This window comes from Chiloscyllium plagiosum, unplaced genomic scaffold, assembly GCF_037043375.1.
Source record: "Chiloscyllium plagiosum isolate Xiang-an unplaced genomic scaffold, Cpla_swu_hap1 HiC_scaffold_32, whole genome shotgun sequence".
Taxonomy (NCBI): Eukaryota; Metazoa; Chordata; class Chondrichthyes; order Orectolobiformes; family Hemiscylliidae; genus Chiloscyllium; species Chiloscyllium plagiosum.
The window spans coordinates 42,762,417-42,787,785 of record NW_028270170.1 but is presented as its reverse complement, the minus strand read 5'-3'; the positions used below and the strand labels follow the sequence as shown (position 1 = coordinate 42,787,785).

Sequence of the window (25,369 nt, the reverse complement as noted above, 5' to 3'; positions counted from 1 at the left end):
TAGTTTACTGCTTGCATCGTGAACTCGGTGGCAGGGTTCAGTCACGTACTTGATGGCATTACTTTATCTAACATGTGAAAAACCTATAACCATTCAGCTTCATGACTGGCAACCATACGTTCTGGGTGCACCTTGTCAGCTGCCCACAGATAATCAAACATAGGCCTCCAACAAGATCAGTCCTTCAACTGGCTCTCTTCAACATGACCTCCCTCCCATAAAGTCACGGTTCTTCACATAGGTTAGAGGAGGTCCAAGAAACGCTCACTTAAGATCCATTCCTGCAGGCATCACAACCATTCCCATAGCATTAGCTAAAGCCACTAAGTCCACTGATAACATCAGTTTTGAATTAGAGCTCTTTCCCCACCACATAATTTATCAGATTATCTACAGGAAGCACTTGGAGCTAAAAGTGTCTAAAATGTTAGTCTTAAGCGAGTTCAAAGTTAAAAATCACACAACATTAGGTAATAGTCCAACAGGTTTATTTGGAAGCACTAGCTTTTAGAGTGCTGTTCCTTCATCAGGTGATTGTGGGGAATAAGAGAGTTCAGATAGCATAGCCCTAAGTATCTGGGATCTCATCTGCATACATTATGTCCTTCATAGTATTCAGGTTTAATGATTCTCAAAAGCTTCCAATCAAGTATATGAATAGGAAGGGTTTGGAGGGATATGGGCCGGCTGCTGGCAGGTGGGACTAGATTGGGTTGGGATATCTGGTCGGCATGGACGGGTTGGACCGAAGGGTCTGTTTCCATGCTGTACATCTCTATGACTCTAAGTATTTGACCAAAGTAAGTTCAAGTGAGGCATTTCAAATGTACCTGTCCAAAGATGACTATGGAAAACCACTGCCCTCCCTTTACAGACAGTGATTGCACAGAAGCAGAGACACACCAATATGGAAAACAAATGAAACCACTCTTCCACGGATTCACAGGAGCAGGATGCACAGAAGATGACTACTCAGTCCATTTTGCCTCTGTCAATGCTTTGATAGCACGAGCCAAGTACTGCCCTTTTCTCATAAATGTACAACAAAAATTGAAATTGCTGGAAAAACTCAGGATGTTTGGCAGCATCTGAGAGAAACAGAGTTAACGTTTCCAATATAGTTTCAGAACATTCTGAAATAAGGTCAGAAAAACATAGAAAATACGAGGAATAAGCCATTCTGCTCCTCAAGCCTGCTTTGCTATTCAATATGATCACGGCTAATTGAGCTCAAGAATCCTGCCCTCTCCGATAAGTCTCCATCCCTTTAACCACAAGAGCTATAAATGTGTTACTGGAAAAGCGCAGCAGGTCAGGCAGCATCCAGGGAACAGGAGAATCGACATTTCGGGCATAAGCCCTTCTTCTGGGCTTATGCCCGAAACGTCGATTCTCCTGTTCCCTGGATGCTGCCTGACCTGCTGCGCTTTTCCAGCAACACATTTTCAGCTCTGATCTCCAGCATCTGCAGTCCTAACTTTCTCCTCAAAGACCACAAGAGCTATACTTACCTCTTTCTTGAAAACACGTTATGGCCTCAAACACTTTCTGAGAGAGTGATTTCCACAGGCTCACTACTTTCTAGGATAAGAAATTTCTCCTCATCTCAGTCCTAAACATTCTATCCCATATTCTTAAGATTATATTACGCCTAGATCTGGACATTCCCCCATCATTGGAAATCTCCTTCTTGCATCTATGCTGTTGAGTCCTGTTCGACATTCATAGATTTTTTTGAGATTCCCCCCTCATTCTTCTATACTGCAATTAATACAATCCTAACCAACTCAATCTCTCCTTATACGTCAGTCCTTCCATCTCAAGATTCAATTTGGTAAGCCTTCATTGAACTCTCTCCATAGCAAGAACATTCTTCCTCAGATAAGGAGACCAAAATTGCACACACATTTCAGGTGTGGCCTCACCAACCCCAATATAACTGTAGCAAAACACCTTTTTCTCTGTACTCGAATCCTCTCACTATGAGCGCCAACAGACAATTTTACTGCCTGCTGCACCTGCGTATTTACCTTAAGCGATTAGTGCACAAGGACCAGATAAAAATCTGCCTTCCAACGTTTTGTTACCAAACTGCATTTGCCTATTCACTCAGCCTGTCCAAATACTGCAACATTTCTGCATTCTCCTCACAGCTCACCTTCCTACCCAACTTTGTGTCATCTGCAAATTTTGAGAGATTACATTTCTTTCCTTCTTAACATAGATCCCTCATTTGGCAAGCTCCTGTGTCATGCTGCCTATGTCAGAGTCAGAGTTGGAGGAACCTGACCCGGTGTTAAAATGCCCAAGAGGAGCTACAAAATAAAGGAACTGGCCTATGTCTTTGGACTCAGAGGGGGAGGTATGTAGTGAGTGCAATGAGGTGGACGTGATAGAGTATAAATTCCCTGATCTGGTCCAATCAGGGAGCCTTGGCTGACAGATAAAAACAGGAGTGTCAGTTATGCTATTCAGTCTGAGAGCTGGCTCAGATGGAGCTAGATCAGTGTAAAGGATACTCCATATGTAAATAAAGAGTGACTTTGTGACAGGATACCGGTCTCTGTGGAGTTATTTCAAAGATGACGCATAAGAATGGCCAAAGTTTTAATTCTGAAGGGCAACTTAAGGCAGGCTGAAAGCATTCAATGATTAAAATAGTTTTTAACATTATTAAGAATTCACTTAGCTCCAAAGCTCTACAAATATATATCCATTGTTTTTCAGGTTCTTTGAGTGAATAGCAGCACATACTTCCTTAGTCTGGGTAATAATTGTAAATATACACTTAATGTTAACAAAATACATTTAGTTTTTACTTATTGAATTATAAAAATATTTAAAAATCTATAAAATGCAATACGCACCTCAGTATATCCCATGCTTGCTGCAGCAATCAGTGCCTGTTGAACTGCATGACTCTTCTTAAACACTCCCTGCTGCTGTCCTGCCAGTGTCCAATCAGCCTGGATTAGGAATTTAACTACTTCCAAGTGACCCCGTAGTGCAGCATGCACCAGAGCACATTGTCCATTCTTATCTAGGTGATCCACCTTTGAGAATGATTAATCAGCCAGTTAAACCACAAACCTCAGAATCATTTTTGATGAAGTAAAGCATTAGGAAGATTTAAGTCAAGACTTTTATTTTCTTTAAAATGTAAATTTCACCAGCCTTAGTCAAATATCCATAGAGCAAAACCCATCGGAGAAAAAGCCAAAGCAGAGGAAAGGGAAACATCTCGGAAATAGAAACCATAATATTGTACACATCAAAATAATAAATAAGAAAGCCATAAACATGAGAAAGAGTAATGACTGGAGAAATGTCAACTTGTGGGGATGTGAACAAAACTTAAGAATGTTAAATGGGCAACAATATTGGCAAACAATTGTGTAAAACATCAACAGGAAACATTTAAAAAGTGTTCAAAAGCCTGGGAAGAACAAGGAAATTTAAAAGTAAGAGATCACCATTGATGAGTAAGGACATGAGGAACATTGATGGTAAAAGAGACACTCACTAGGTGCATGGGCAACAGGCATGAACATGACAAGGAAGAACATGACAAGGGAGAATACAAAGAGATCAGAAGAAAGAAAATCAATTAGACAAGAAAAGGGGAACCAAGAAATTAAGTTACCAAGGAACAAAAAACAAAATAATTAAAAATTCCACTGCTACCCAAAGAAAAAAAAGTAACGCTGCAAATTATAATAGAGCCACTTATTGACTGACTTGATAATATTACAAGCAACACTAGAGAAATGGCAGAAATATTAAATAATCATGGTACTTCAGTACTTTCTGGAAAAGAGATAGCTAATATATCTAAGAATTAGAAATTAAATTACCATATTTAAAATAGAGGTGAAATAAACTAACAACTTAAAGAGTACAATACCTACTTAGAAGGATTACATCAGTGTGGAGAAATTATTGTATATTTATAATAATTCCTTAGAAAATAACGGGTAGTGCCAAAAGACTGGCAAATGGCTAATGTGAAACCTTATATGGAGGAAGGGAGATAGATGGAATATGCACAGGGAACTTGGACAAAAAAAAAGTCAATGAACATATTATGGTACACAGTTTTCACAATAGTGAAGTCTATGCTTAGTTTAAAATTAGTGGGAGGAGAAATGATACAATCTCTACTATAGGAGAAGAAAGTAGAGCATCCAACTTTCAAACAAAAAAAAAGATTAGTCTGCATAGATTTCAAAAAGGAAAATCTGTATGACTTACCTCATTGATTTATTTTTAAGAAGTAACTAAGAGCAGATAAGGGTAATGTTGTAGATGTAACTTATCTAGATTTCAAAATGATAGTGTCGCATGATAGACAAATGAAGAAAGTCAGATAATACAGGTGGAGCAGGAGACATGTGGCAGAATAAAGACGTAACTGGTTTCAAGCAGATAATACAGGAAAATGGGAGTTATTCAGACAGATAGAAAGCTCTAAGTTGTATTCCAGAAAGATGAATGCTAAGATCTTTGTTGTTTGCATTTACATTTTTGATTCAGATCTTGAAATCATGACAATTTCTAAACTTACAGCTAAGACCAAATCTGGGGGAGTAATGGTAAAAATTGTTAATTCCATGAGCAACACAAATTACAAGATAGCATATACATGCAGAATGCTCATGTAAACAGTATATAAATGTAAAAATGTTACATATTACAATCTCCTTTTTCATGTCAAAATGTGTATTACTTATAAGAAACTAAATGATCTCAAGGAGTAAAAAGAATCTGGGAACACAAATATAACACACAAAGTTACAACACAGTTTTACAAAGCCATAGAGAATAAGCAAAGCATTTGGGGTTTATTTCTGGATCAGTACAGTTGAAGACTAAATAAATCATGCTAAACAACACTGCGTCGATCACATCTGGAATACTGCATGCAAATTCTGGTTGTTTTTTTAAAAGTTGAGGCACTTGTAAGGGTGAAAAGAAGGTTTATAAGATTGATAACTGAAATGCTGGGGGGGGGGGGGGGGGGTGGGAGGGTGGGAGGGGAGGGAAACTATCAATAGAGAATGAACAGGTAAACCTATTTTCTCTTCCGAGGACAAGGCAAATGAGTGATCTAATTGAGACTTTTAAAATGATAAAATTTGATGTAGTCAGAGATAAAATGAGTAAATGGAAAGACTGACATCAGCTGGTCAGATCGAATGGTGTTTTTCTGTGCGGTATATCATAATCTGATATAAAAGCTGAAGACTAAAGTCAAAAAAGGTCTGATGGCTTCAGGAATCTTCATTTAAATATAAACATGGACCATAACAAATATATTTCTGAAAAAGAAAAGTGGAGCAACTGAAAGATATATTTGAGATAGTGAAGCAGTGTTTTGCATATCACTGAAATTTAGCATCAAATAAATTTTGAAGACATATAAGAGGTTTAGAGGACTTGACAGGGTAGATGTGGAAATGTTGTTTCCCATTGTGGGAGAGTTTAGGATCTCAGAATTACAGGTTACTCATTTAAGGCAGAAGCGAGGAGGAAATTTGTTTTCTGAGAGGGTAGTGAATCAGTGGAATTCTTTATGCAGAGGGCTATTGAGGCAGTGTTAGATATTTACAGCTGAGATAGACAGACTTTTAATCAGTAAGGAAATCAAGAGTTATTGGGAAAGTAAAGAATCTGGGGTTGAGGATTATCAGATCAACTATGATCTCATTGGACAGCAGAGCTTACTTGATGGGGTAAATGGCCTACTTCTGCTCCTATGTCTTATGGTCCTAAGATTTACCTTTGCTCGTCTTTTGGAAAGTAGATGAACAACAGTGAGGTGTCCAGAAGCTGCTGCATAGCCCAAAGGAGTCAGCCCACTCTCTGAGCAGGCATCCACATTCGCGCCAAACTCTAGCAGAAGAGCAACCATGTCTGAGTTACCAAGGTGAGACTGGACGCACAATATTGGGGCATTGTTCAACACCTCTGTCCGGTAATTCACATTGGCACCGCCCAAAATCAGTAAACGGCTCACCTGGTTATTGGCAAGATTCAAAGTGTTAACATATTAGCATAAAGTAATAAATCACATACAAAATCACTGAACAGGCTTGCCAATAGATATCATGGATTGAAGGGGTCTGTTATCATTACTGAACAAAGTTGGATAAATTATCTGCAAAACTTTATTTCATCAATCCTCTTTTCCTTTCTTCAATAATGGTATTACATTTGCTGTAGTTACTGCCATTGTTTAATGCTGCAATGTACAAGTATTCTTCCAAAATGTTCACAATTTTACTAAATAAGGACATTCGCCACCATAGCATTTTAATTTCATCATAACATCTGCACATTTACTCATGTGTGTCACATAATTCTGAATAGAACCAAATATAAAATGTTAAATTTGTACTAAAACTTTGTTAAAATTAATTAAATGTAAACACATTCTTTCCACTTGGTTCTTTAGTACAGCAGACGTAAGACGCAGAGGATAAACAACTGAGGTGCTTCCAGATATTTATGAACTAAATTACAAGGAAAAGCTTTAGTTCAATTTATTTCCCTAGACCTCTGAAATCACTTAGTTGAAACTTTCATGGCATTTTTTTTCACTTGGTGATTATGCTCCAAGTTCGAATCTTTGCTGGAACCTGTGGTTTGAGATAGCTGTAAATAGAAAAACATTTTAAACTTTATGTGTGTGTCAGTGCATGCCCTCAGAAATATCCAAACAACCAATGTTGTCGAAACATTTACACATTTCTCATCTATTTGTCTAGACAGAGGTGACATAAACAACTGTCATGACCCTGATGGGATGAGAATACTAGACATGAAGCCTCACTATTCCATGAGCCATCACAAATGTATAAATCATCAGTTTAATCACGAAGTTGGATAATTTGCCTGGCTTTGGCCACTATTTAAGATAAAAGAATCACACCAGATTTCATTACTAAACAAGAAAACAAAAGTAATTTACTACAACACAACACACACTTAACAAGTGACAAAAGGGATAATCAATTCCTAATATGGTAACTTAAAGTGTATCTTCTTTAAATTCCAATAAGCACCCAAGCGCATCCACAAATAGAATTGACAAGGCTGACAATTTTGCAGAAATATATGGGTGGAAAATATTAGCAAAAAGGAATAAATTCTGTGGATCAAGAATCCAAACCACAAGGGTGGAATGAAGTGACTTCTTCATAATTCTGTTGGTTTTTAGGCATTGCTTTGCTGTCAATTACTGTGATTCTTAATTTTGTAGTCGGTCAGTTAGACCTTGGTTTTTGCTTGAGTTGGAAGTTCTTCTTTTCAGAGTCTTTAAGGACTGTTTGTTCCATTCACAAAGGGAGAAAGAAAGTGACTTTTCTTGACTTGCAATTTTGTTTAGACATCGGAGTCCAATTTCCCCTTCTCTCAGTCCTGTGACAAACTGCAACTTCACTATAAAAGCTAGTTCTAGACAAGTGCTTTTAAAGCCAAAGACATCTCACGCCAGCATGAAGTACAAAAATATCAAATGCAACTCTCTAAAAGTTACATGACCTTGCGTAACCAAAAAGTCAATGCCATACAATTTCACTTTGTTGAAAAGGTAACAGTTTGTTCTCTGCAATACAGTGGTATCCACTTTCCCCACTTATACTCCAATGTACACACAATGAAAAATTTAAGCTCCCTCAACAGTAACTGTTTCAAAGAGTCTTGCAATTATTTTGTTGCCCAGTTGCCATGTATTAAGGTTCTACAGCTTCATGAAGTGCAATCATGGCACAAGTGGATTTCCCACCCTAATTATTTTATCCTTATACTCTCTGCATATTTTTGCTTCTGAGATCATTTGCCCACAGTCAAGAAAATAGCATAGCACTATGAGCATTAAAGGATTCTTCACAACCACTTTCTTGAACAGCCAAGTCACCACCACTCTCCCAACGTCACTGAACTGCTTCACAATTAAAATCAGATGAAAATTAAGTAATGTCATCAGTACTGCAGGCAGTACTCAGTGATTCTGAGACTGAAACCCAGTAATAAACCGAAATAAACTGAAAAATAAATACTCTGCTGCACCACAACCCATAGAAATTCAGTTACTGAAGACTGGTTGCCAGCTCGACCTGGGGTGGTTTTATAATATGCTGCAGCTGAAACCCAAGGATGTTTTCTGCTTCAGTGGCAATGATATTCACATCCAGTACTAAAATCAAATATGCACTTAATCAGAATACATTACCAAATATTCCATGATGTAATGAAAAGAAATCATAGCCAGCAAATCTGCAGCATGTAGGAAATAGGCTTACATTTCTCATAAGCTGAAATTCTAAACTGTCAGCTTTAGAGATTTGGTTAATGTGCAACACATTAAAGGATGGTGCCACTGATAGCAAAGGTAGGATTAAAATTAATTGAATAATAATTATTTCTGCTCAATACATGGTACATTTCCAAAGATCGGACAGATTTTTTTTGTGATGCATCAGGGATCTTGCCTGCTGGCTGGACAGCCAGTTAGAAATTGTGCTGCCTCTTGTTGGTAAGACCACTGAACCACAAACCAATCTGACATTGGCAAGACCACAACAGATCTTTCCTTGGAATTAAGATCCAAGGCTGAAAAGTCAGTCTATAGAGAACTGCCAGCAAATTAGAGGCCAGGAGTGCCACAGGAGACGTATGGTTGCTACAGGAAGAGCACATACAGAACTAAATCGGTAATGTGGTAATAGTGCTGGTGGTTGTGAGGGGGAATTTAGTGTCCTTAGTGCTGGAGGTCAAAATCTGTATGTTCTATGCCTGCGCTTAGTAATCCGGCATGCATTACCTTTGTCAGTGAGAATGTGAGTGAATTGCAGCAGGATGTACTTTGCACATTGACAATTCATAGAGGCAGCAATACTTTTAAAAGTGCTGCTGCCTTCACTCAAGAGCAATTTTCATTACCAAACTTTTTGAAACACAACTCATGGTATGTATGAAATAATGGAAAATCACTAAACCTGACAGAGTGTTCAGATAGATTAGATTAGATTACATTACAGTGTGGAAACAGGCCCTTCGACCCAACAAGTCCACACCGACCCGCTGAAGCGTAACCCACCCATACCCCTACATTTACCCCTATACCTAACACTACAGGCAATTTAACATGGCCAATTCACCTGACCTGCACATCTTTGGACTGTGGGAGGAAACCGGAACACCCGGAGGAAACCCACGCAGACACGTGCAAACTCCACACAGCCAGTCGCCTGAGGCAGGAATTGAACCCGGGTCTCTGGCGCTGTGAGGCAGCAGTGCTAACCACTGTGCCACCGTGCCGCCCAGTGGATAGTTCACTGGAATTATTAAGAGCAGACATAAAAATCAATAAGGTCAGTGGAACTGAAACTCTAAGGTCATTTAAACTACCGGAATCTAAATTTTGAAAAAAAAAAGTTTCAGCATTCAAAATTTGTGTTGCAATTTCAATAGATTTTTCTTGAATATGTTTGAAAATTATTATTGTCGCAGCGATGTTTCTTGACAGCTTCCACAATAACTTCTTATCACAATCAAGAGCTTGCAGGTTCACAATTTGATTGATAGCTCCAAGTGGTTGTAAAGGGATTAGCTGTCTTTGATGTAGCGTCATGAATGCAGTTGCTTGTTTTTCTGTATGATTGAGTAGTTGATGCAATTTAAATGTATTTAATGGGCTTTTATGAATGAGTGTGTTTGAAATAAAATCACATTACTCTTAATGCCACCTAACATGGCTACTTATTGGTCTGGATTATGTAAGGGCAAAGGGTGGTAGATCCAGGGTCATAGATTGGCAAGATTTGGCAGAAATGCACAGGTCAGGTGAAGGGGTTGACTTGGAGGCATGGGAGGGGGCATATTGTTGGGACTGGGGGGAAGTGAAGTGAATAATTTGGCATGAAGGATACAGAGCAATGGTAGAGAGATATAGGTTGACACGGAAGATATGAGAGGCCATGAGGGATGAGCAGAGAGATATTTGTGACCTTTCCTGTCACAAGCCACCCACCCTGGAGCAAAAATACACTGTTATAGATAACCTTCTCCTGAGATGAGTTTGTGGGGTCATGAAATTTTGACTTGGAAGTGAAGATTCAGTCCTTGGTGCTTCATGTGATCCTAAGATATGCTTCTAACTTCATATTTAGAACATAGAACATAGAAGAATACAGCGCAGTACAGGCCCTTCGGTCCTCGATGTTGCGTCGATCCAAGCCCACCTAACCTACACTAGCCCACTATCCTCCATATGCCTATCCAATGCCCGCTTAAATGCCCATAATGAGGGAGAGTCCACCACTGCTACTGGCAGGGCATTCCATGAACTCATGACTCGCTGAGTAAAGAACCTACCCCTAACATCTGTCCTATACCTACCCCCCCACCTTAATTTAAAGCTATGCCCCCTTGTAATAGCTGACTCCATACGTGGAAAGAGATTCTCACTGTCGACCCTATCTAAACCCCTAATCATCTTGTACACCTCTATAAAGTCATCCCTAAACCTTCTTTTCTCCAATGAAAACAATCCCAAGTGCCTCAGCCTTTCCTCATACGATCTTCCTACCATACCAGACAACATCCTGGTAAACCTCCTCTGCACCCGTTCCAGTGCCTCCACATCCTTCCTATAGTATGGCGATCAAAACTGCACACAATACTCCAAATGTGCCCACACCAGAGTCTTATACAACTGCAACATGACCTCAGGACTCCGGAACTCAATTCCTCTACCAATAAAAGCCAGTACGCCATATGCCTTCTTCACCGCACTATTTACCTGGGTGGCAACTTTCAAATTTGTGCCAACTATTAGACGCCCCTCATTCACCTCCAAATCCATACCTTTGTTACTTCTAAATTTGACCATTCCAACATGCTCCTGGCTGGTCTCATACATTTGACCCTCTATAAACTTGAGGTCTTCCAAAATTCTGCTGTTCTAACTTGCAAGTTTCATTCCCTGCAATAATAGATCACCTGACATCCAAAATTTTATTTGAAATGTTTCTCTCTCTTAACGCAAGAGTAATAGTGAATACCACATTAGATATCAAAGGGGTAGGAATGGTTCTTGGATGTTCCAGGGTTTAGATGTTTCAAAAGGAATAGGGAACGAGGTAAAAGAGGTGGGGGAGAGGAATTGCTAATCAGGCATATTATCACAGCTGCGGAAAGGGAGTAGTCAAGAAGGATTTGTGTACTGAGTCAGTATGGGTGGAAGTCAGAAACAGGAAAGGAGTAGTCACTTTATTGGGAGTTTTCTATAGACCTCTCCAGCAGCCACAGAGACACAGAGGAGCAGAATGGGAGACAGATTTTGGAAAGGTGCAGAAATAACAGGGCTGTTGCCATGGGGTGACTTCAATTTCCTTAATATTAATTGGAACCTCCTTAGTGCAGTTAGTTTGGATGGAGCAGATTTTGTCAGGTGCGTCCAGAAAGGATTCCTGGCTCAATATGTAGAGAGGCTGACTAGAGGGGAGGTCATATTGCATTTGGTACTGAGCAACGAACCAGATCTTTCAGTAGGAGAACATTTAGATGATAGTGATCACACCTCCCTGACTTTATTATAGTCATGGAGAGAGATAGGAGCAGACGATATGGGAAAGTATTTAATTCAGGAAGGAGGAATTATAATGCCATTAGACAGGAACTGTGGAGCATAAATTGGGCGCAGATATTCTCAGGGAATTCCTTGAAAAAATGTGGATGTTGTTTAGGGAGCACTTCATAGAATCCTTACAGTGAGGAAACAGGCTATTTTGGCCCAACAAGTCCACACCAACCCTCCAAAGAGTAACCCACTCAGACCTATTGACCCACCGTTGGCACGGTGGCTTAGCACTGCTGCCTCACAACATCAGGATCCCAAGTTCAATACCAGCCTCAGGTGACTGTCTGTGTGGAGTTTGCACATTCTCTCTGGGTTTGCTTCTTGCTTCCTCTCACAATCCAAAGATGTGCAGGTCAGGTGAATTGGCTCCACTAAATTGCCCATAGTGTTCAGGGATGTATAGGTTAGGTGCATGAGTCAAGGGTAAATGTAGGAGAACGGGTCTGGATGGGATACTCTTCGGATTTGTTGGGCTGTAGGGCCTGTTTCTACACAGTAGGAATTCTAATTGGGGCGGCATGATGGCTCAGTGGTTAGCACTGCTGCCTCACAGCACCAGGGTCCCAGGTTCAATTCCAGCCTTGGGTGACTGTCTGTGTGGAATTTGCGTGGGTTTCCTCTGGGTCCTCTGGCTTCCTGCCACAGTCCAAAGATGTGCAGGTCAGGTGAATTGGCCATACTAAATTGTCCATAGTTAGGTGCATGAGTCAGAGGGAAATAGGTCTGGGTGGGTGACTCTTCAGAGGGTTGGTGTGGACTTGTTGGGCCAAAGGGCCTGTTTTCACACTGTAGGGAATCTAATCTAAAATCTAATCTAATCTATTCCCCTATCCTAGTACTCTACATTTCCCCTGATTAACGCACCAAAACTACACATCCTGAAACACTAAAAATAATTTAGCCTGGCCAATTCACCTAACCTGCACATCTTTGGACTGTGGGAGGAAACCAGAACTCCTGCAGGAAACACACAGACATGAGGAGAATGTGCAAACTCCACATAGCCAGTCATCCGAGGTTAGAGTCAAACTCGGGTCCCTGATGCTGTGAGGCAGCAGTGCTAACTTCTGTACCGCTCCACTTGCTGAGAGTGCTGGACAGGTTTGTCCCATTGAGGCAAGAAAGCGATTGTAGGGTGAAGGAACCTTAGGTAACAAGGGATGTGGAACATTTAGTCAAGAGGAAGAAGGAAGCTTACTTCAGGATGAGGAAGCAAGGATCTCTAGAGGATTATAAGGTAGCCAGGAAGGAACTGAAGAATGGACTTAGGCAAGCTAGAAGGGGGCATGAATTAGCCTTGGCGGGTAGGATTAAAGAAAACCACAAGGTGTTTTGCACTTATGTGAGGAACAAGTGGATGGCCAGAGTGAGGGTAGAGCCAATCAGGAATAGTGGAGGAAACTTGTGTCTGGAATTGGAAGAGGTAGAGGAGGTTCTTTGCTTCAGTATTCACTAGTGAGAAGGACCTTGTTATTGGGGGAACAGCGTGAAACAGGCTGATAAGCTCAAACATGATGAAGTTAAGGAGGAGAATGTGCTGGAGATTTTGAAAAATATGAGGACAGATAAATCTCCTGGGCCAGATGGGATATACCCAAGGTTAATACGGGAAGCGAGGGAAAGAGATTGCTGAGCCTTTGGCAATGATCTTTGCGTCCTCACTGTCCACTGGAGTAGTACAGATAAATGGAGGGTGGCAAATATTATTCCCTTGTTTAAGAAAGGGAATAGGGATAATCCTTGGAATTATAGATCAGTCAGTTTTATGTTGATGGTAGGCAAATTATTGGAGAGAATTCTGAGAGATAGGATTTATGATTACTTGGAAAAGCATAGTTTGCTTAGAGATAATCAGCATGGCTTTGTGAGGGGCAGGGCATGCCTCATAAGCCTTACTGAATTTTTTAAGGATGTGACAAAACACATTGATGAAGGTAGAACAGTGGATATAGTGTATCTGGATTTTAGCAAGGCGTTTGTTAAGGTTCCCCATTGTAGGCTCATTCAGAAAGTAAGGAGGCATGGGAAATAGGGAAATTTGGCTGTCTAGATACAGAATTGACTGGTCCGTTGAAGACAGAGGGTAGTAGTAGATGGAAAGTATTCAGCCTGGAGCTCAGTGATCAGTGATATTCTACAGGATCTATTTTGGGACTTCTGCCCTTTCTGATTTTTATAAATGACTTGGATAAGGAAATGGAAGGGTGGGTTAGTACGTTTGCCGATGACACAAAGGTTGGTGGAGTTGTGGACAGTGTGGAGGGCTGTTGGAGATTGTAATGGGACATTGACAGGATGCAGAGCTGGGTTGAGAAGTGGGACATGGAGTTCAACCTGGAAAAGTGTGAAGTCATTTACTTTGGAAGGTCGAATTTGAATGCAGATTACAGGGTTAAAGGCAGGTTTTTTGGCAGTGTGGAGGTACAGCGGAATCTTGGGTCCACGGCCATAGATCCCTCAAAGTTGCCACCCAAGTTGATAGGGATGTTAAGAAAGTGTGTTCGCTTTAATTAGCAGTGGGATTGAGTTTGAGAGCAGTGAGGTTATGCTGCAGCTCTATATAGACCATTTGGAATATTGTGTTCAGTTCTAGTTACCTCATTGTAGGAAGGATATGGAAGCTTCAGAGAGGGTCCAGAGGAGGTTTACCAGGATGCTGTCTTATGAAGAAAGGTTGGGGGAGATAAGGCTTTTCTCTTTGGAGTGAAGAAGGATGAGAGGTGTACAAGATGATGAGGCATAGATAGAGTGGATAGCCAAGATTTCTTCACAGGGCAGAACTGGCTATCATGAGGGGCATAATTTTAAGGTGATTGGAGAAAGGTTCAGGGAAGATGTCACAGGCAGGTTCTTTACGCAGAGTGTAGTGAGTGCCAGCAATTATAGTAGAATCAGATATGTTAGGGACCTTTAAGCAATTCTTGGATAGGCACCTGGGTGATAGTAAAATGAAGGGTATTTAGGTTAGTTTGAGCTTAGAGTAGGATAAAAGGTTGGCACAGCACTGAGGACTGAAGGGTTTGTACTGTTCTATACTACCAAGTTAATTAGCTTGAAGAAGTAACTAACCCACTTAACACAGTACAAAAACCTCCGAAAGTTAACTATAATTGCTGAGTTTAGTTTGATAATTTCTTCCACCTAGTTCCTAATTATATAAAGCAACATCCACTGTGATGAAAAGAGAATCAAAAAGTGGAAAAGGCTAAAGTTGCCTTTCTTATTCAAATGGTGCTAACTTAATGCTTCACTAGAAAATTAACATTTTCAGTATGTATACTTCAGCATCTCTTTTCCTTCACAACACTACTGGTAGCCATGCCCTACTGCTTAGGCCCTAACTGTTGGAGTCTCCTCTTCTGAATCATTTTAGCTTTCCATTTCCTCTAATTTGCTCATTAAAGTCATCACTTTAATCAAGATGTTAGTCACCTGTCTCTACATTGCTTCCTTTTTATGATCTTGAAGTCCCTTGTTACACTTTACTACATTAAAAGTGTTATAAATGCAAGTTCTAGTGCTCGTTAATAACAAGACACAAAAAAGAAGGAAGTTTAGTAATTAAAATTTGGCTCAGCGATATTTTGCAGTCAAATAATATGCTGACACATCCTGTCATGAAGACTTGCCTGTTTTAAAGGGAAATTGTTAAGTGCAGTACCTGTCAGCTGCTTGATGCCATGTAGATGTAATTGGCTTCATTAATAACTATAATAATGGTAGATTACTCCATTTTGTTTTCTGCTGTTATTAAGTCACCATGAAACACTGGAAAAGTGCTTAATAATAGAATCATAGAGATGTACAGTACGGAAACAGACTCTTCGGTCCAACTCGTTCATGCCGACCAGATATCTCAACTCAATCTTGTCCCACCTGCCAGCACCTGGCACATTACCCTCCAAACCCCTCCTGTTCATATACCCATCCAGATGCGTTTTAAATGTTGCAATGGACCAGCCTCCACCACTTCCTCTGGCAGCTCATTCCATACACGTACCACCTTCTGTGTGAAAAAGTTGCCCCTTAGGTCTTTTTTATCCAAAGTTCCAAAACAATGCAACAGCATATAAAACAGTAAATATTTGCTCCTGGAATTCAAGGAAATCACCTCCAACACCTAAAATACCTCAAAAAAAGTTGCACCTGTTACAGCCAGAAACTTTTCCTGTCCTCCATCTTGGATAACCCAAAGTGCTTCTTGAAAACATTCAATGTTTTGGCCTCAATCACTTTCTGTGGCAGAAAATTCCACAAGCTCCCCACTCTCTGGGTGAAGACATTCCTCCTCATCTCAGTTCTACCCAGTCTCCTTTAGACCATGACTCTCTGGTTCTGGACTGTCTGATCATCGGCAACATCCTTCACCTGTTTATCCCTGACTAGTCCTGTTAGAATTTTATAAGTTTCCATGAGATTCCCTCTTCATTCTTCGAAACTCTGCAAAATATAATCCTAACCAATCCAATCTCTCTTCATACACCTGTCTTGTCATCCCAGGTATACCCTTCACTGCACTTCCTCTATAGACAGAACATCCTTCCTTGGATAAGGAGACCACAACTACACACAATAACTCCAGGTGAGGTCTCACCAAAGCCCTGTACAATTCCAACAATACATCCCTGTTACTGTATTGATGGTACAATGAAAGCCCCTTCAGAAAGTGCTTTGCTAACCCCAAAGCATTTGGGGATGTCCTGAAGTCATAAAAGGTGTTGAAAGGAAAATGATATTTAAACCATAACCTTCTCCTTTCAGTCCTCTGCTGAGGAACAGGGGCCAAAGTTTTATCCAGTGAGTGTTACCAGCAGCCTAATTGCTAAAAGGTATCCCCGTGGTCCCTTACCCTCAGCCAGGTCAACAGTGTTTCTTCAGCTTGTCGTCAAAGATCCTCTGGGATCTCAAGAGGAACGTATTAATTAGATTTTGGGAATGCCAGGATCAGGATACCAATAACTCACTTTAGCATCTCATTAGGGGTTTGAGCGAGCGTTACCAAACAACAAAGGCCCGTCAATTAATTACCGCTTGAATGAATGAGAAAATCAAATGTGGATTGTCTCTGGAAGTAGGGACCCTCTGGCAATTGCACAGCCCACACACACACAACTAATCCGCTGTGGATACATAATAAATTGTGTTTGGGCTGAACAATTGATTTACACAGCTGAAAAGCTCATGCCTTTTCCAAAAAAAGGTGATGGGGATTGGGGTGGGGGGTGTTCACATGAGACTCTAAGATCATGCAGACCAGATATCCTTTATAGATCCAGTCCCATTTGCCAGCATTTGGCCCATATCCCTCTAAAACCCTTCCTATACATGTCTCGATGCCTTTAAAATGTTTATTCATACCAGCTTCCACTACTTTCTCTGGCAGATTATCCCATACATGCATCACCCTCAGATTGAAAAAGGTGCCCCTTATGTCCCTTTTAAATCTCTCCTCTCTTACTTTCAACCTATGCCCTCTAGTTTTGGACTTCCCCCTCACCAGGGAAGACACCTTATCTATTTATCCTATCCAAGCCCTTCATGTTTTTATAAACCTCTACAAGGTCACCCCTCAGTCTCCTACACCTCAGGGAAAACAGTCCCAGCTTATTCAGCCTCTCCCTATAGCTCAAAATCTCCAACTTTGGCAATTTTCTTGTAAATCTTTTCTGAACCTTTCTTAGTTTCACAGAACCCTTCCTATAACGGGGGACCAGAATGGCACACATTATTCCAGAAGTAGCCACACCAACACCGTGTGGGCGGCACGGTGGCACAGTGGTTAGCACTGCTGCCTCACAGCGCCTGAGACCCGGGTTCAATTCCCGCCTCAGGCGACTGACTGTGTGGAGTTTGCACGTTCTCCCCGTGTCTGCGTGGGTTTCCTCCGGGTGCTCCGGTTTCCTCCCACAGTCCAAAAGATGTGCAGGGTCAGGTGAATTGGCCATGCTAAATTGCCCGTAGTGTTAGGTAAGGGGTAAATGTAGGGGTATGGGTGGGTTTCGCTTCGGCGGGTCGGTGTGGACTTGTTGGGCCGAAGGGCCTGTTTCCACACTGTAATCTAATCTAATCTAAAAAAAAACATCCTGTACAGGCACAACATGACTACCCAACTCCTATACTCAATGTAATGACCAATTAAGCAAGCATACCAAATGCCTTTTTCACTATCCAGTCTACCTGAGGCTCCACTTTAAAGGAACTATGAACCTGCATTCCAAGGTCTCTTTGTTCAGCAACACTCCCCGGGACCTTACCGTTGAAGTCTGCCAAATGTCTTAAATGAATTCAGCATCACCTCCCTACTTTTTTACTCTGTACCCCATAAATATCCGTTAACTATAAAATATCCATCGATTATGTGGTCAAGAATATATAGGGGAGTGTGGATATTTCAGGGGCACCGATGACAATATTTCAGTCTTCACTAGACTCAGAGCAGGAGCCAACATATTGGAGATTTGTAAACTTCATGCCCTTATTCAAAAATAGTTGTAAGGATAGCCGATCAATTACAGATTAGGCTGTTTAACTTGAATGGTAGGACGACTTGTGGAAACAAATCTTTCGGACAGAAATAGTAGTCACATGGAAAAAGATAGGTTGATTAGGAGGAGATTTCTAAGGGGCAAATTGAATTTAAGTAGCTTGCTGGGGCATTTTGAAGAGCTAAGAAGGAGGATCAAAGAAGGTAAAGTTGTTCATGTGGTGTACATGAATTTCCAGAATTAATTGGATACAGTGCCACACAACAGACTTGTGAGAAAAGTTATAGCTTGTACAATTTAAGTGAAAACAGCAATGTGGATACAAAATTAGCTGAGTGATAAGAAACAGATATGAACTGTTCATGGATATCCTAGCAGCTGGATGAAGTGCTGCGGCGGAATTTGCTGGAAGTCAGTTTTGGGAGCCTTGCTTTTTCCAATATACATTGATGTGAAGGGAACAATTTTAAAGTTTGACAGATGACAGAAAACCTTGAAGCATTATCAACTGTGAGAAGGATATTGTAGAACTTCAAAAGCACATAGATAAGTTGGTGGAGTGGGCAGATCGGCAGCATATGAAGCTCAATGCGCACAAGTGTAAGGTGCCGAATTTTGACAGGAAGAATTATATCGAATGGACTGTTGAACCAGAATCATTCCTGATTTATTCTATTTAATATCTATACCAATATACTTAAAAGTCTGACTTCCAATCAGAAATTACTTTTAATTTTATCTATCTCACTGCATTCAAATGTCTGAGAAACTTCCCACGAAAAAAACCCACCGACATACATCATAAAGATGCCTGCCAGTCTGTCTGTCTCTCTGTGATACCAGTAGGATATTACTGACTCTGCGATACACTGAATACAACATACTTTCAACAAGACAGAAACTAAGTGAGAAGTGCCAAATGCTCACTGTGTCGTTCAACCCATAATGTTCACAGCTTCCCATCTAAATCACCCTGCTTCTTTGAAACTTGTTGAAACTGCAGAAATACAACTTTTATATTGATTTGTTTATATTTCCAAGAGTAAAAGAATGCTAAAAGAATGAAGAATATTTTTAAGATGGTTTTTCCTGCAATAGTGGTAACCACTTTTGATCATCTGGATGTTGTGAAACTTGAAAGGGTTCAGAAAAGATTTACAAGGATGTTGCCAGGGTTGGAGGACTTGAGTTATAGGGAGAGGCTGAATAGGCTTGTGCTGTTTTCTCTGGAGTGTCAGAGGCTGAGGGGTGACCTTATAGAGGTTTATAAAATCATGAGGGGCATGGAAAGGGTAAATAGACAAGGTCTTTTCCCTGGGGTGGGGGAGTCCAGAACTAGAGGTCATAGGTTTATGATAAGAGGGGACAGATATAAAAGAGACTGTAGGGGCAACTTTTTCTCACAGAGGGTGGTATATGTATGGAGTGATCTGCCGGAGGAAGTGGTGGAGGTTAGTGCAATTGCAACATTTAAAATGCATCTTTACAAGGATGTTGCCAGGGTTGGAGGATTTGAGCTATTGGAAGAGGTTGAATAGGTTGGGGCTGTTTTCCCTGGAGCATCAGCGGCTGAGAGGTGACCTTATAGAGTTTATAAAATCATGAAAGGCATGGATAGGATAAGTAGACAAAGTCTTTTCCCCGGGGTGGGAGAGTCCAGAACTATAGGCTTAGGGTGAGGGGGGAAATATATAAAAGAGACCTATGAGGCAACGTTTTCACACAGAGAGCGGTATGTGTCTGGAATGAGCTGCCAGAGGAATTAGTGGAGGCTAGTACAACTGCAACATTTAACAGGCATCTGGGTGGGTTTATGAATAGGAAGGGTTTGGAGGGATATGGGATATCTGGTTGGCATGGATGAGTTGAACCAAAAGGTCTGTTTCCATGCTGCATATCTCTATGACTCTAAGTGATGCTGAATTTGTGTAAGATATTAGTTAGACATTGGCCTTATTCTGGGCACTGTATTATAGGAAGAATGTGATTGCATTTTAGACAGTGCATAAGAGATTGACAAGAATAGCTCTCAGGTTGAGAAACTTCATTTGTGAGAATAGACTGGAAGTGTGGGGACTGTTGTCTTCGGAGAGAAGCCTAATAGGGTGTTTGATAGAAGTACCAAAATCATGAGTGGGCTAGATAGAGTAGATAGGGAGAAACTGTTTCCACGCATAAAAAGGTCAAGAATGAGAGGGCATGTACAAAGTGATTTGCATAAGAAGCAAATGTGGTGCAAGAGAAACCTTTCACACAACAAATGTTTCTCAAATATACAACCATAGAATGAATTTCTTGAAGGTATAGTGCAGGCAGGTTCAACGGAGGCATTCAAGAGGGCACATCCTTCATTTGGAAACCTGGATGGTCTCTGTGTTTATGTAATCCAGTTAAAAAAGTCTGGATTGACACAAATCAGCAAAGAAAAAGTTATCGACTCAATTATGATTTGAATAATATATATTTCCAGCAGTTTACTAGTGAACAGTTGAAAGTTGAAGGATTTTCTTTGCACAGGGGATCATTCAAAGAAAGTTTTACCAGAAATGTCTACTGACAATGTAATAATTACTGAGCGATTGGATGTTTGAAAAAATGTAAGGATTTAGGGAAAGTAAACAGCACTAGGATTTGAATAATTACAGTCTAAGTGTTAGCAGTAATGCACAATGGGCCAAATGGTCATCATCTGTGATATAATTTCTATGATTTCACAGAAAACATGCACAACTTAAATAGCAAAAGCCCAATTTAAAATAAATAAAAAGTAAGATAATCTGATTTCCAATCCTAATAAAGTAACAATATGAATATTGTGCATTGTGTTATTCAGAAGATACTTACTTCAATGTGTTCAAATATATTAAAACTCTTGTTGGGTTAACTCAAATAAACCTGTGGTCTGGCAACTAAAAATGTGATCCATTTTATTTGTTGCCTAGTCATTTGCCAATGCAACCAACAATTAGGCTGGAATTGAAAAGGGTGGCACTGGAAAAGTACAGCAGGTCAGGCAGCATGTGAGCAGCAGGAGAGTCAACATTTCGGACATAGGCCCTTCATCAGGGAAGTGGGGATAAGGGGGATGAGAAATAAATAGGAAGGTGGGGTGGGGCTGGGGGGGAAAAGGTAGATGGGAAGGCGATAGGTGAATGCAGGTGGGGGTAATTGTGATAGGTCAGTGGGGAGGGTGGAGCGAATAGGTGGGAAGGAAGATGGACAGGTCAAGAGGACAGTGCCAAGTTGGATGGTTAGATCTGGGATGAGGTGGAGGGAGGGGGGCAAGGGGGATTTAGAAACGAGCGAAGTCGATATTGATGCCATGTGGTTGATGGGTCCCAAGATAGAAGATGAGGCATTCTTCCTCCAGTTGTTGGGTGGCTTGGATTTGGTGGTGGCAGTGGCCCAGGATTAGAAATGTCCTTGGGGGAGTGGGAGGGACAGTTAAAGTGGTCGACCACAGGGCGGTGGGGTTGTGTGTGTCCAGAGAGGTTCCCTGAACGCTCTGAGTTGGCATCCTGTCTCCCCGATGTAGAGGAGACCACATCAAGAGCAACAGATGCAACAGATGAGGTGGGTGGATGGCAGGAAAATCTCTACCAGATGTGAAAAGATCCTTTGGGGCCTTGGATAGCGGTAATAGGCACAGATTTTATACCTCATGTGGCAGCAAGGGAAGGTGCTGGGTGTGGAAGGAGGGTTGGTGGGCGGCATGGACCTAACCATTAGTCTATATAAGTTAAATAAAAATTAATGTTTCACTTTTTTCTCCAGCATTGCTCTACGCTTGAGGCAACAACCTTTGCTGGATCAGTGGCCCTCTGGTACTTCACACAAATGGTAATATTTTTGGGTAGGAGCTTAACTAGTAAATATAGGCAACTGCTAGTTCAGATTGGCTCCTTAGGTTTGAGGGTGGAGTGTATTTCACTCACTGAACCACTAGGTTGGGATACAGCACAGTGGTGAAAAACGTTGCTTTCCATTTTCATTGTGAACTAAAAAGCAACAGTATGCTTTGGCATCTCAATAAAAATGAGTAAAGGAGAGTTTACGTTTTAAGCAATCAGCAGTGACAGGATTCCATTATCCCTATGTGTCTGGACTGAAGTTTTCTCTGGATCTGGGTTATATTACTCTCATCCTTCCAATTAAGATTATTCCATAAATCTGTCTGATTCACAATTTATTTTCTAGCATTAGCTTGAATTTACTCAGTTGCTGAAGTGTCCCATAAAATATCACTTGGAGATGCAATAGCATATTTGGATTAAAAACTGACGTTGAATATTTAATTTTAGTCACCTCACAGAATACGTATTGCAGTTACTGTTAAGCTCAATACCTTCATGTGCTTTGCATTTCATTCCAGAAAGTTGATGCTTGGGGGCTAAAAATTAATAAATGTTAAACATTGAAATGGTCCAAGTTCATCCGTGTATGTGTATATAAGCCTTGTGGTTACATAAGGAATGACAAAAGTGCTATGATGATTCAACAAATATTTGACACTTGTATGCCAGCTTGAAACGCTCTTACTGGCTACTTTTCTGTTTCCTTGGCCAAGTTTCTACATGTAGAAGTTTAAATCAGATTGCGAAGGCCATTCAGTTAATTTGAACTGATCTATCCATAAAAATCAACCTCCTAACAAGATGTCTATTTGTTTCTTTAATTCTTCCAGAAATCATCTTATGTTGATGACTGTCATAAATTACACATTTTCAAGTTGACAGATCAGTGCTAGGGCCTCAGCTAATTACAATCTGTATTAACAATTTAAATGAACAGACAGAGAGGAATGTATCCAAATTTGCAAATGATGCAGTGCTAGTTGAGAATACAGACTGTGAGGAAGTCAAAAAGAGGCTACAAATAGATTTAGACAACTTAACTGAGTGGACAATAAGGTGATGGGCAAGCACAAGGATTTTCCGCTTTGAGTGAAAGAATAGAGAAGCAAATGTATTGTAAAAATTGTAAACCTTATAAAGTCTTGGATGCACCTGTACAATTAACATAAAGTTATCCCTTACTCCCATTTCATCCGCCTCCATCATATCTGCTCCTAGAAGAAACAATTCCACTCCAGGACATTCTAGGTGGCTTCCTAGATTGAAGGAGGATCGAACTTTCCTACGTAAAAAATGCTTTGCCGGGTGCTGGCAGGTGGGACTAGATTTACTTCCTACAGCACATTATCCTCCACAATTTACGCCACCTACAAACAGACCCCAGTACCTTGGATATACTTCCTTCCTTGCCCCTATCAGCATTCCTCAGAGACCATTCCCTCCGTGACTTACTCATTAGGTCCACAGCTCCCACCAACCCACACTCCACTCACGGCACCTTCCCTAGGTGCCGCAAGAATTGCAAAACCTGCGCCCACACCTCCCCTGTCACCTCCATCCAAGGCACCAAAGGATCCTTCCACTGCCGGCAGAGATTTTTCTGCAAATCCAAATACTTCATCTCCTGTGTCTGTTGCTCTCGATGTGGTCTCCTCCAGCACACCAACTCGTGGAAAGTTTCAGGGACACATGGACCAAACAACCCCACCACCATGTGACTTGAACTCTCCCACTCCATCAAGGACATGCAATTCCTGGGCCGCCTCCACCACCAAATCTAAGCCACTCAAAGCCTGGAGGAAGAATGCCTAATCTTCCACCATGGGACCCACCAACCACACAGCAGCAACACTGATTTCACTGATTTTCACTGATCTCCCCTCACCACATAGAGTCATAGAGATATACAGCATGGAAACAGACCCTTCGGTCCAATCTGTCCATGCCGACCAGATATCCCACCTGCCACCACCTGGCCCATATCCCTCCAAACCCTTCCTATTCATATACCCATCCAAATGACTCTTAAATGTTGCAATTGTACCAGCCTCCACCACATCTTCTGGCAGCTCATTCCATACACGTACCACCCTCTGCGTGAAAAGGTTGCCCCGTAGGCTTCTCTTATATCTTTCCCCTCTCACCCTAAACCTATGCCCTCTAGTTCTGGATCCCCGACCCCAGGGAAAAGACCTTGTCTATTTATCCTATCCATACCCTTCATAATTTTGTAAACCTCGATAAGGTCACCCCTCAGCCTCCGACGCTCCAGGGAAAACAGCCCCAGCCTGTTCAGCCTCTCCCTATAGCTCAAATCCTCAACCTTGGCAACATCCTTGTAAATCTTTTCTGAACCCTTTCAAGTTTCACAACATCTTTCCAATAGGAAGGAGACCAGAATTGCACGCAATACTCCAACAGTGGCCTAAATCAATGTCCTGTACAGCTGCAACATGACCTCCCAACTCCTGTACTCAATACTCTGACTAATAAAGGAAAGCATACCAAACGCCTTCTTCACTATCCAATCTACCTGCGACTCCACTTTCAAGGAGCTATGAACCTGCACTCCAAGACTCCAAGGTCTCTTTATTCAGCAACACTCCCAGGACCTTACCATTAAGTGCATAAGTCCTGCTAAGATTTGCTTTCCCAAAATGCAGCACCTCGCATTTATCTGAATTAAACTTATCTGCCACTTCTCAGCCCGTTGGCCCATCTGGTCCAGATCCTATTCTAATATGAGGTAACCCTCTTCGCTGTCCACTACACCTCCAATTTTGTTGTCATCCGCAAACTTACTAACTGTACCTCTTATGCTCGCATCCAAATCATTTATGTAAATGACGAAAAGTAGATGACCCAGCACCGATCCTTGTGGCATTCCACTGGTCACAGGCCTCCAGTCTGAAAAACAACCCTCCACCACCACCCTCTGTATTCTACCTTTGAGCCAGTTCTGTATCCAAATGGCTAGTTCTCCCTGTATTCCATGAGATCTAACCTTGCTAATCAGTCTCCCATGGGGAACCTTGTCGAATGCGTTACTGAAGTCCATATAGATCACATCTACTGCTCTGCCTCATCAATCTTCTTTGTTATGTCTTCAAAAAACTCAATCAAGTTTGTGAGACATGATTTCCCACGCACAAACCATGTTGACTATCCCTAATCAGGCAGCATTCAAGGAGCTTTTTTTTTTGTCAGGCAGTATCCAAGGAGCTGCGCTTTTCCAGCAACACATTTTCAGCTCTGATTTCCAGCATCTGCAGTCCTCACTTTGCTGCGCTTTTCCAGCGACACATTTTCAGCTCTGATCTCCAGCATCTGCAGTCCTCACTTTCTCCTATCCCTAATCAGTCCTTGCCTTTCCAAATACATGTACA

The 25,369-nt window shown here is 41.2% G+C and overlaps 1 protein-coding gene across 25 annotated transcripts in view; it reads right to left on the bottom strand.

Moving 5' to 3' along the window:
* The window catches only part of LOC122540026 (protein TANC2), a 1,060,344-nt gene that overhangs the window by 86,150 nt on the left and 948,825 nt on the right, over positions 1–25,369 (bottom strand). For all 25 annotated transcript variants that reach the window (XM_087977936.1, XM_087977934.1, XM_087977935.1 and 22 more), the window contains 2 exons: positions 5,780–6,016; positions 2,868–3,053 (listed from right to left, as the gene is read on the bottom strand). In XM_087977936.1, the coding sequence (XP_087834062.1) occupies positions 2,868–3,053; positions 5,780–6,016 (423 nt within the window). The remainder of the gene's footprint in view (positions 1–2,867; positions 3,054–5,779; positions 6,017–25,369) is intronic.